The sequence below is a fragment of the Mus caroli genome, chromosome 9 (genome assembly GCF_900094665.2).
Source record: "Mus caroli chromosome 9, CAROLI_EIJ_v1.1, whole genome shotgun sequence".
Taxonomy (NCBI): domain Eukaryota; kingdom Metazoa; phylum Chordata; class Mammalia; order Rodentia; family Muridae; genus Mus; species Mus caroli.
Window position 1 is genome coordinate 114752089 of NC_034578.1, and position 12516 is coordinate 114764604.

The 12516-nt window shown below is 52.4% G+C and overlaps 2 protein-coding genes across 2 annotated transcripts in view; one reads left to right on the forward strand and one right to left on the reverse strand.

Annotated features, from left to right (window-relative positions):
• Nucleotides 1–2420: 2420 nt before the first annotated feature.
• Myd88 (MYD88 innate immune signal transduction adaptor) lies at nt 2421–7105 on the reverse strand. Its single transcript, XM_021171309.2, has 6 exons — nt 6096–7105; nt 5024–5158; nt 4455–4635; nt 4203–4294; nt 3784–3959; nt 2421–3365 (listed from the first exon to the last, which is right to left on the reverse strand). Exons 1-5 carry the CDS (start codon nt 6421–6423, stop codon nt 3805–3807), a joined length of 891 nt encoding a protein of 296 aa, XP_021026968.1. The 5' UTR covers nt 6424–7105; the 3' UTR covers nt 2421–3365; nt 3784–3804.
• A 660-nt stretch (nt 7106–7765) lies between these two features.
• Nucleotides 7766–12516, forward strand: part of LOC110301085 (3-ketoacyl-CoA thiolase A, peroxisomal) — an 8958-nt gene continuing 4207 nt past the window's right edge. Inside the window, exons 1-5 of the mRNA XM_021171310.2 lie at nt 7766–8140; nt 8280–8373; nt 9184–9241; nt 10628–10707; nt 10927–10969. Coding sequence (XP_021026969.1) covers nt 7970–8140; nt 8280–8373; nt 9184–9241; nt 10628–10707; nt 10927–10969 — 446 coding nt within the window. The 5' untranslated portion in view covers nt 7766–7969. The remainder of the gene's footprint in view (nt 8141–8279; nt 8374–9183; nt 9242–10627; nt 10708–10926; nt 10970–12516) is intronic.

Sequence of the window (12516 nt, forward strand, 5' to 3'; positions counted from 1 at the left end):
TTGCAATTCTTGATTCTTTGTGGGATGGGGTGATTCTTTTGAATTTGATTTGGCAATGATTACACAACGTCCTTTTATATACCTGCTTTTTGGGGTAACAGTAAATGACTGGGGCAAGTTAAAGGCGAGAGAACAAGTGGAGAGAGAGTGAGGTGCGCATGAGGTGCGCATGAGGAGAGTAGAGAGAGAGTGAGTGGAGAGAGTGTGAGAGAGAGAGTGTGTGTGAGAGTGAAAGGGGAACACACAGAGGTGAGTAGGAGTTGGGGGGGGGGTTGTTCCGAGAAGAGAAAAGCACACAGGAGAAAAACAGAGTGTGCAAGAGAATGCAGAGTGTGTGTGAGTGAGCGAGAAAGAGAGGAGAAAGGAGAGAGAGAGAGAGAGAGAGAGCAGCTTTAAGCTTACCTGTCAGTTTGCACCCAAAAAGTAGTCTGTGTCCGCTTATTATGTGCCTTCCAGATATCCCTGCTTCCAGTTGAGAACTCCAGTCCTGTGTGGAGGCTGGACCCCGACATCTAAGGCCTCTCGGGTACTCGAATTCTGGGCTGGAAAGTTGGCTCAGTGGTTAAGAGCACTTGTTGCTCTTGGAGAGGACCCACATTCCGTTTCCAGCGCCCACAACCTTTAGTGGCTAATGACCATTTATAACTCAAGTTCCAAGGGATTCAACACCCTCTTCTGCCCTCTGCGAACACCGGGCATGCATGTGGTACACATGCAAACATGCAGGCAAAGCACTCACATACACAAACTAAAAGATCGTTTAAGAGATTAAAAAGCACAGGCATCCTGATAAATGATCTTCCCCGTGCCTCCTCCCGACAAAGAGAGGCCTCATATCTAACAGGGGAGGTGATGTTGATGCTCCTGGCTCAGGGGTCAGTAGTGGGGGTTTCAAAGAGGTCAGTCTAGTGGGAACCGTCCACGCGTAACAACTGAGCGCTTGCAACCGAGATGTGCTGCAAGCCTGGCTATGTGAGAACAAGGCCAGTTGGGTGTGATCCAAGGAAAGAGGAAGCGTGGGGACCACGGCCAGCTCACCACCACTTCCGTTCTCATCCTCCTCCAAGCAGCTTCCTGAAAGCAGACACAGCAACCCTGCTTTTCCACCTGCCCAATCCACCTTCCGGGCAGCCACTCCTCTGCTCCTCTCACCCCCTGCTGCCCACATGGAAGCCAGGGTCCCTGCTGCAGCCTGCGTGCTATGGCTGCAGTCATCTCCCCTGAGCCCCACAGGTCTCATCTGACTGTTCTAGTCTCCATCCTAGTCATGCCTCTCGATCAGATCTTTTCCCTTAGTATGTCTCCCAGCGTAGGGTTTACCTTGTCCCCTTCACCACCTCTCAGAGCCCCGTCTTCAGGACATGGAGGATACATGCCTTTGGTCCAGCCAGCATACCTGCTGCCCAAGGCTCCACTGCCTGGTTCCTGGGTGGTTCTGACTTTCCTGCATTTGCATCTTGCTTCTTCTACTGCTGTCTAGTTTCCTTTAGATCAGAGCATGATTCGTTTCTATATTCTGCCTTGGCCTGGCCCCATGGAACAAACAGATCCTCAAAAAAGCAAGTTTCTAAAATGCAGGGGTGGTTGGAAATACATGAACTTTCAGAGATGCAGAAACAACAAGTGTTCCTTTAAAAATTAAAGTACTGCGTGTGGTGACACATACATCTTTAATTCCAACACTCAGGAGGCAGAGGCAGGCAGAGCTCTGTGAGTTTAAAGCCAATCTGCTCTACACAGAAAGTTCTGGGACAGCCAGACTTTCATAGTAGAGACCTTACCTCAAAAACAAAACAAAACAAAACAATTTTTAAAACTTTTTTTTTTTTGGCAGAATGCCCTGTTTCCTAAACTGTAGGGCTCAAACAGTCCTCCTGCCTCAGTCTCACAGGTAGGTAGACCCACAGGCACACTACCTTACCTGGCTTAAAAACTCTCTTCCTTGAGATAATTACAGATCCTGAGGAAGTTGGAAAGGTGAAGACTACAAATGTAACATCAGCATTGTGTGTATAGATAGCACTTGGTCATCCAATGGCTGGATATGTGTGACTCCATAATCAAGGGACAGATGGTGATCTGAGAATACAGCTCAGAAGACATACTTTGTCTAACATGGATCCTGGGTTCAATCCCTGAGACTGCATACCAGGGCCAGGCACATAGTTTAAGCTAAGAAAGACTCAGGCTGCTGGGTAGGAGCAGGTTTCTGGAGCTGATGATGATACCTTTAGCTCCATCTGGTCCCTGCTGAAGCCCAAGCCCGTGAGGCCAAGACTCAGCCATCTGGAAACCCAAGGCTCAGCCATCTTGGAAGCCCTAGGGGACACCACATTATAGAGCACTTTCTCTTATACTAGAAACTCATAGCCTACCTCTCTGCTTCCAAACACCTTAACACACATACAGTCAGTCGCAAGTACACTTCCTCAAAATAGAATACTTTTTATTATAAATTCACACACAGAAGTACAAAGTACAAACACCAGCCCTTCTTTCTCTATTGACATTCCCATGAAACCTCTAACACAGGTGTAGGAGACACTTGACCCAGGTGGCTTTAAAATGCTCAGCATCAAGCACTGAAATGCCCCATGAGACCGTGCACAGAGGCCTCACTCCTCCCCCAGACACTGAGGGGAGACCCACTTTCTTGGGGACTCAGGACCCTGGGGTGTGCCCTGAGAGGGACCATGACATTGCCTCTATGATAGAGAACTTGAAAGGAATAAGAAGATGCAAACCTCACTGCTGGGGAGAAAACAGCTGAGCCTGCAGCTGCTTTGTGGGGCGAAGCCAATCAGATTCTCCTTTTTATCTTCAGTTTGCTAAGGGCCCAAATGCTATCACGTTTGGGGCCTTTCTAGACTTTGCTTTCAACAGGTGGAGAAAATAGAGGAGAAATCAACAGTGCCCCCAGATTTTTCTTCTTTTCTGGGGGTAGGGGATGGGAGAGGTAGGCTCTCATGTAGCCCAGGCTGACCTTAAACTAGGTGTGTTGCCAAGGATAACCTTGAACTCCTGATTCTCCTGCCTCTACCTCCCAAATGTTGAAACTATAGGCCCATGCCACTACCTGTAGCAAAGGCACCCCATTTTAGTCCAGGGAGATGGCCAGGCGCCCTTGATGGTAGAACTCTTCCACTCAGCTATTCTTGGGAGCTGTCCCAAAGGAAACACACGTATGCAGATGCCTGTGTGTGCGAGGAGGCATGTGTGTGCTGAGAGGTGCGTGCACAGGCATGGGTGGCTGGGAGGAAAGGCAGTCGTCATTGAACACGGGTTGAACCTGAGGGGAGTCAAAGATGCAGACAGGATGGCATCAGAGAATCCGGCTCTGTGTCAGGCTCATCTTCCCCTCTGCCCTGTGGGAAGAGGAAAGGAAGTTTAAGGTTGGCAGGTAGAAGCAGCTGTCCTGGCAAGCCTGTGGTGCTCCTTAACAGCCAGTGTGTGCTCCTTCAGCTCCCCTTCGGCCCACACTGGGTCTCCTAGGATAGCCAGAAGAGTACCTCACCATTTCCCTGCCTGATCTCCATATCCTGTTTCTCAGGAGGAGATCTTGAGGCCAAAGATGTCTGAGATGTAGCTCAACTAGTCCTCCGCTTAGACTCACTGTGCTGGCTGGCAACCTGGCAAGTCATAATGTCACTTGCAGTCACTGGTTCCGTAAGGACTTGAGAGATGACATCTGGCTACTGTAGATGTCTAGGGATAGACGGACCACAAGCTCCCCCCTACAGTGTCAAAGGAGGCAAGCGGAAGAACACAGACAGACTGACATACCTAGGGCTCCCAGGGTCATCTTCAGGGCAGGGACAAAGCCTTGGCAAGGCGGGTCCAGAACCAGGACTTGGTGCAAGGGTTGGTATAGTCGCATATAGTGATGAACCGTAGGATACTGGGAAAGTCCTTCTTCATCGCCTTGTATTTAATAGGAATCAGTCGCTTCTGTTGGACACCTGAAGGCCAAAGCGTGTGGTATTAGGACCACGTGGGGCCCTATGGTGGGACAGGCTCAGTCCCCAAAGCACAGGCTAACACCAGCTCTCCACCAACCAGGCATCCATGATACATATCCACTACATAAAGAAGCACACAGGTACATCCTCAGAGATCTGTAGTGCTTTGGTTTTGCATTCCTGGACTATCATCTTAAGGCTATACCTCCACTCTGTCTTTGACCAAAGCAGGCCTAAGCTTACCTGGAGACAGGCTGAGTGCAAACTTGGTCTGGAAGTCACATTCCTTGCTCTGTAGATAATCGTCAGAAACAACCACCACCATGCGGCGACACCTGAGGGAGAGTGACACTGTGGTGACTTCCTTCAGAGGATGGTGTCAGGAAGGACTACATTACCCAGGCAGGACAGAGCCCAGCTAGCAGGACAGTCCTCGCATCTGGACCTCTGGGTTTCATGCATTCACCCACCTACCCTCTTAGCTGCTTAACCAACCTTTTCTCAATTAGCTCGCTGGCAATGGACCAGACACAGGTGCCCGGCAGGACGTCCCGGTCGGACACACACAACTTAAGCCGATAGTCTGTCTGTTCCAGTTGCCGGATCATCTCCTGCACAAACTCGATATCATTGGGGCAGTAGCAGATAAAGGCATCGAAAAGTTCCGGCGTTTGTCCTGAGGACAGGGGACAAGGGAAACCGTCAACCTCTGCGGAAGGCTGGAAGGAGCCCAACCTGGAGTCTTCCCTCAAGGGAACCTGGGCCTGTATCCATACCAAAGCAATGTCATATACATGCCCTCCCCACCAGTGAAAAGATAACTTCCTCCCAGATGAAATCCCGGTTAACTATGATGGAGGCATGCCATTAAAGTCTCAGAACCACTCTGGGAGAGGACTGCCATTATTCCCATTTCTTAGATGGGGAAACCAAGGCTCAGAATGAGCGGCTTGCCCGAGGTCCCAGGTCCATCCATCTGCTTCGGTATCCATGCCCTCTGCAGGTCACATGTTTGAGGCTGTGGCCCACCTACTCTACCCAGGGGCACAGTATTGGGCCCTTACCTAGGGGGTCATCAAGGGTGGTGATGCCTCCCAGTTCCTTTGTTTGTGGGACACTGCTTTCCACTCTGGCCACCTGTAAGGGCTTCTCAGACTCCTGGTTCTGCAGCTTACCTAAGTATTTCTGGCAGTCCTCCTCTGTGGAGAAGAGACAGGTGTAGAGGCTCCTCCCCCAACCCCCACACCCCCGACACACACCCCCATGCCCCAGGCTGCTGCTGTACACACACTCAAAATCCTGAATTAGTTTAAAGGGCCTACTTGGGGCTGGCGAGATGGCTCAGCCGGTAAGAGCACTGACTGCTCTTCCGAAGGTCCTGAGTTCAAATCCCAGCAACCACATGGTGGCTCACAACCACCCATAATGAGATCTGATGCCCTTTTCTGCTGTGTCTGAAGGCAGCTACAGTGTACTTATGTATAATAATAAATAAATGTTTAAAAAAATAAAATAAAGGGCCTACTTGGGCTGAGCCTTCCCCAGCCACTGGTACCATGGATGGCTCTACAAACTAACATTCCCTTTCAGACTCTCCCAAAATGGGCATCTGAGAGGACTCCAAAGTCAGCCTGCTTCTCTGAGCCTTCCTCCTGCCTTCCCTTTCTAAGGCTCTAGAGAATGGAGCCAAACTGGGCATCTAGCAGGGCGCAGAGCAATCAGAGCAGAGGACTGAATGTCAGAAGGGCTCAGGCACCCAGTTAGTGCTCAGTGAGAATGGTGACCCCCATCTAGCAAGGTGTACCTCACTGTGGGCGGGGCGGGGTGTTGTGCTGAGTGCCAGTGAGTGATGGAAGGGGTCCTCACTTGTCCTGTTGATCCTGACACAACTGAGATACCGCGAGAGAAGCAGATCTTGACTCTTGGTACAACTGAAGGTCTTTGCCTAAGCTCTTTCCATCTTTTCTCAGGGGTTTTGACCCCTCTCCCAATCCCTACGCTGACCTGCATACTGACAGAAAATTCGACTGTCACTCTCTCCCTCCCTAGCGCACCCCAGAAAAAATGAACAAGATTAATATGCCAAGGCTAGCCTCGTTGATCCTTGGCACAAAGCCAGGAAGCACGTTTCCTCACCGATGCGGGACTTCAGCTCCTTCAGTATATCCTCACGGTCTAACAAGGCCAGCAGCTCTAGCAGCCTGCCGACCGACGCGCCAGAGCGCCCCTGCCAGGCATCCAACAAACTGCGAGTGGGGTCGGGGCGCGTCTCCAGCTCTCGGATCTCCAAGTACTCGAAGCCCATCTCCTCCGCCAGCAAGGTCCAGTCGGCCGCCACGGGCGTCCGAGGGTTCAAGAACAGCGATAGGCGGCGCCTCACTCCCACGTTAAGCGCGACCAAGGGTATGGAAAACATGAAGGAGTCCAGGGAACCGGATCCCACGCGGGGGTCTCCCGCAGACATGGCAGGCAACCCTGGGCCCCCGGTGCCGTCCAGTACGCTCGCCTGTGGAGTTTCCTACTTCCCTTAAGTCTCCTTCCAGCCCCTCCTTCTTTCGCTTTCCGAGAAGCTCCGCCCTTTGCTAGAATCTAGACTAAGGGGCCAGAACTACCCAGCCTTAAAGTCAACCCACTTGTGTTTCTAACGTTTGCTCACCTCCCCTCGAAGGTGTGAGGACGTATAAAAACCGCCTCTGGCATCTGCCTTGGCCCACCGATCAAGGCGGATCGACTAGGCGATCTGGTAGTGGTTGTTATGCATGGTTAGCTCAATCAGCCTTGTTTAGGACTTGAAGGAGTTACAGCCCTTCTGTACAGTAATTTATATTCTGGTAGTAGGGAGGGAAGAGACAGACTGGTTTCGGAAGTAGTAACCCGAAGGTTCAGTCTACCTTTAGCTATCTGATGTCACTTGTGACTCTAATTTTTAAAGGGGAAAGCCCACGACCTTGCCTATAAATTGGCATTTAGGGTATCCTGTCCTTTGTTTTCTGAGACAAACAGCACTACCTTCCCGGGGTCTGAAAAAAACACGCGGAACCTATCACCTTACTCTTTAACGTTGGGTCTAGACCCAAGGAAGACTTTTTTTCGTTAATTCACTTGGTTAATCTACTTAGGTGTCAATCTCCAATACTGGGTCTCCACCCTCCCACCCCCAGCCCCATCCCCGGGTTTAGTAGAATTCCTAGGGGAATGTGGGCACTAATGGCACTATCCCAAACAAACGTAGATCAACAGGCTTAAGACATGCGGAGCACGTTACAGTTAGAACCTGCCTGCCTTTCAGCACCTTAATCGGTTCTTCACACCAGCCGGGAACCCAAAATTACTTTGTTTTCTGAGAGAGCTTCTGTGACGGCCAACCCGGTTGGGGCTTAACTAGGTGCCTCAACATTTTCTAGGTCCTCAGTTCTGGGTTTTGGGACCCGGGGCTGAGCACAGCAAATTTTGATGGGAGACAAGGGTCTTCCCGGACTAGCCCAACAGAGAAGCCATGGGCCGGGCTCCGCCTTCTACGCGGCTGCGCGCTTAGCTCAAGGGGAGGGACTCCCTTGAGGCTGAGTTCATCCTAGGAAACCAGCAGTTTGGGAAACCTCCTTTCCCAGTGTCTACAAAAGGTTGTGCAAACTTGAAGTTTCCAGTCTGCCTTTCGAGGAGGATTAAGAGTGCGCATTATGATTGGCTTCCGTAGGATGGCGGGCGGGGCTTTGAGTGGAGAGAAAGCGTCTTAGGACAGGCATTGGGCGGGGCTCTGGGGCAAGGGGTGGGTGGGCGGCCCTCAATCAGACTCCCCTTAATCTAATTGGTTGTACCTAGGAGTGGGCAGGCCCTCTACAGACCCCATCCTACCTCTCGCAGTATCATTCTACCCGGGTTGTGATCCCCTTTCAGGCCTCGCGAGGTAGAAGGCTGTCCTGCGCCTGCGCCCGCGCCTGCGCCTGCCATCATTCCTGTTCCTAAAGCTCTGCACCCAGAACCTAAGCGAGTAAGTGGGACCCACCTCCGCGATGCATCGGCTGCAGGTAGTGCTGGGCCACCTGGCCGGCCGGCCCGAGTCGAGCTCCGCGCTGCAAGCTGCGCCCTGCTCCGCTGGCTTCCCGCAGGCCTCGGCCTCCGACGTGGTGGTGGTGCACGGACGGCGCACTCCCATCGGCCGCGCCAGCCGTGGAGGCTTCAAGGTGAGGCCCCTCGGGCGGGCGAGGGGAGCAGAAGGCGGCCTGCGCGGATGGGATCCTGTCATCGGGGGTCCGGTGACCGCAGAGTCCCCGGGCGGGGATGCGGGAGCTTGGCTCACCGCTGCTGCGCCTCGCCCTGCAGGACACCACCCCCGACGAGCTTCTGTCGGCCGTGTTGACCGCGGTTCTCCAGGACGTGAAGCTAAAGCCTGAGCAGCTGGGAGACATCTCCGTGGGTGAGCTCCCCTGCGGGTCCTGCACCGGCCCTTCCCTGTCCTCCTTCCCGAAGCCTCTCTTTCTCACCGAGAACCTGGGTTTCACTGAGCAAGACTACAGACTCCACCGATTTAAGTGGGATAGTCGAAGGACCCTTTTACAGGGTTCGCCTAAGATCATCGGAAAACACAGATATCTACATTACGATACTTAACAGTAGCGGAATTACAGTTCTGATGTAGCAGTGAAAAATAACTTTATGGCTGGGGGTCACCACAGAAGCCTAGATGTTCCTGGAGACTGCAGGAGGTGGGAAAACGCAGTTCTCTACCTACACGGTGTCCTGGGTTACAGGTGCAGATGGATTCACCCCACCCTGCCCTAACCACTACTCTTTGCCTGAACTAGAACTTAGAGTAGGACACGGTCTTGTCCTGAGGTGCCAGCCTGTTCCTCGTCCCTGCAGCAACGCGGGGCTTGGAGGAGGACGCTTGGGGAGGTGAGCACTTGCAGGCTCCCCTCCCTCCTCCATGGCTCTGCACAGTGTCTCTTACTCTAGAGTCTCTCCTGTTACCAGGCAAGCCCGCCCCCCCAAGGCCGTGATTTAGAAGAGCTTGCTTTGGCCCTCCAGCACTGGGCAGGTGGATGACAAGCTGTTGGGTAGCTGTCTCCCTATTTTCCAGACTCCGAACTTCTATAGTTTCACATGAGCCTGGGAAAACCCTAAAGTGATCCGGAAGAAAGATCTGGAATGTCTCTTCTCTGGAACTCCCAGTTGAACCCTAGTATGCAGAACACTACTTGGTACTGAATAAGTTTTCTATCTACAGGCAATGTTCTTGAGCCAGGATCCGGGGCTGTCATGGCACGCATCGCCCAATTTCTGAGGTAACCCTTTTCCCTCTGGTAGGGATTAACCAGTCTGTAGGTGACAGGTTATCAGATTGGATACTAGATACCAAGTCAGCCAGAATCCTTGGACCCAACATTGCTCCTGCTCTGAAGGGTGTGTTACCCGGCCCAGAGGCAGGGACTGGAGCGAAGGTGACCAAGTATTTCACAAAGCCAACTTGTTTACCCTTTGGAGGCATGGACTCTGTCCTCACATGGCAGATTAATAATCACGTGACCACTTGATCAGGGCCTTTTCTTCATTTCCTAGTTGAGCCACTTGAGAACCCCAGGCTCAGTCAGTTATCAGAAGCTTGAGGGGAGGGGTGGGGAAGCCAGGGTCCCTGGTCATCTTGGCCTTCCAGGTGGGGAAGAGGTAGTCCAGTTACTTCCAGGTGTAGATTGAAACCCACCTCCCTTAGTCCTTCCTACCACGTGGGTGAGAAATAGTAGCAACAGTAGCCAGAGTCAGAACAGGGAAAGACCTTCCCTCTAGAGATGTGGAAAGGGTCAGCTTAGCCTCCTAGTTCCTCTTGTAACTTTCCAGTTCATCTCTCACCCGCTTCTTCATTCTGACTTTCCCTTCTTCTGCTGTGCAGGCCGCCCCCTATACACTCACTCTGCCTATTCTGTCCCCATAGAGAGCTCTCTCCTACTCACCTAGCTCTGGCCAGTCCCTACACAGACAGCTTGGAAGACTGACTCTCAAGATGAGTGACCTTCTTGTCCACTGGGGTGCCAAGTGCCTCCCTGTCGCTACAGACGTTGCACCCGAGGGTCTGCAAACGTGAGCTCTGCAACCTTGAGATTCGAAGCTCAGGCAGGGAAGCTGCGTGGGCCACTGGTGCTCTTGCTCTCTTGACAAAGAAAAGTAGACATCTCCTTTGACCACAGAGAGACTGGCCACCAGCCCAAGAATGAGGTCTCATGGCAAGGCTTCCAATTGTCTCTTCAGTTGCAAGTGGCTATAGCGACAGGGTTTACCTAGTAGTTGCTGGTCTAGGGTCAGGTCCTGGCTGCCTGCGTTGGGTTGTCCTGACCTGTGTGGGGGTAGAAAGACAACCCAAGTCTACAAATGAGAACTACAAAGGTCACAGCCAGCCTAGTTCCTGGCTGTTGCTGTTGGTCATGCTTGTCACAGTGAGGGCAGCGGATGTGTCTGACGGGAAACGGCTGGGGTTCCATGAGTTCCTCAGGGGTTTCTAGAAGTTGTATATGTCTACCATATTGGAGGCAAAGCCAGCTGTTACCCTCTGGTCTGTGCATTGCTATGGGCCATTATTGGGACCCTGAAGACTCATGGGACCTACTTTCCATGAGACTGGGTCACGTCCAGGGCTGGTCACACATCCAGGGCTGACCGCCATCTCCCCTCTGTTTCAGTGGCATCCCAGAGACTGTACCTTTGTCTACGGTCAACAGACAGTGTTCATCGGGACTGCAGGCAGTGGCCAACATTGCTGGTAAGTGGTGACTGCTGGGTGTGCCCATGAGTGTACCCTGACCTTGGTCCTTGACCCTCGGGACCCTAGGCAGAGAGAGAGAGAGAGGAGGAGCACCCTGGGCCACATCCCAAGTCTTTTTGGGTGTTCCTGGGTCTCCTGTGAGGGAGGGGATAGGCCATACTGCTCCCGGGCAGGCCCGCTGTGGCCAGGGGTGGTTATGAAGTGCTTTTATTTCAGGTGGCATCAGAAATGGGTCTTATGACATTGGCATGGCCTGTGGGTAAGATCGCCTTCCTGCCGGACCCTATTAACCAATGTAGCAATCAAACTAATTTTTCTCTCCTCAGTTCTGAGGGGCTATGATTCCAGGATTCTCCATGCCCACTAAGACAGCTGAATAGGCTGGGCTTCCAGAAATGTGTCTAGGAGTGGCCCAAGCACTGGGCTGCTCAGGACTGGGCCAGTCTCAGCACACGCAGAAAGGGGAGTACCCTGGGGAACTGCCAGGGTGGGACTATAGGCATGCATGTTGAGAAAGCACTGCGCTTGAGAGTGCCCCCAGGGTACTCATGTGTCCTCTCTGCCTGTACAGAAAGGAATATCAGTTTTGGTTCTCTAAACTCAGAGACATACAGAGCAAAGCCCAGTGGCTCATGCCTGTCCATCCCAGCCCATTCCAGCTAGTGAGACAAGAGGCTTTTAGGTTGGAAGCCATCGTAAAGCCAGGGACAACTTTATTTATTTTTTATTTTTTATTTATTCGTTTTATGTATATGAGTACACGGTCACTCTCCTCAGACACACCAGAAGAGGGCGTCAGATCCCATTACAGATGATTATGAGCCACCATGTGGTTGCTGGGAGTTGAACTCATGACCTCTGGAGGAGCAGCCAGTGCTCTTAACCACTGAGCCATCTCTCCAGCCCCAGCCCCAGGGACAGCTTTTATTATACAACTTTTACTCCTCAGCCATTCTCCTGCCACCAGCCTGGCACTCGGGTACATCTGTGTTCTGAGGGACAGACTGCTGGGCATCTGTTCACTGACACCACCTAGATTGCAGTCCAGAGGTGCTAGGATCTAGACTTGGGGCTGTCCAAAGCTGGAAAGACAGTTAAGGGCGGCCTTGGCAGGCTTCGGAGCTAGCGGTTGGTTCTGTAGAATAGTTTTTGATAGGAAGCATTGCTGGCCTATGGCCAGGTCCTGGCTGCCTGCACCAGGTTGTCCTCACCTGTGTGTGGGTAGGAAGACAACCCAAGTCCACAAATGAGGACTGTGATGGCCAAAAGTTACAGCCAGCCTGGCCATTGCTGTTCATTGTGTTTGTCACAGTGAGGCCAGCGGACGTGGCTGACAGAAAAGAGCTAGGGCTCTGTGAGTTCCTTGGGGGATTCTCAACGCAGTCAGCTTGACTACTCTGGTGTTGGAAACAAAGCAGGTGTATCTATAGGATGTCCACATCACGACCTGACCATCCCCTAGCCGAGGGCTGTCTCTGGGGCCAGACTGCCTGGTTGTGGTCCAGGTTGGACACCTAAGGACATTCCCTTACCGCTCAGACCTCACTCTCCTCATCTTTATAAAGGGACACCTACTTCAGCTCTGTGAAGTTTACGAGAGGATCAGATGGCACCATGGGGTCTGTGTTGTGTGGTGACACCATTTGAGGGGCTCTTATGCTGTAAAAGAGTTCAAGCTAGCCGGGCGTGGTGGCGCACGCCTTTAATCCTAGCACTCGGGAGGCAGAGGCAGGCGGATTTCTGAGTTCGAGGCCAGCCTGGGCTACAGAGTGAGTTCCAGGACAGCCACGACTACACAGAGAAACC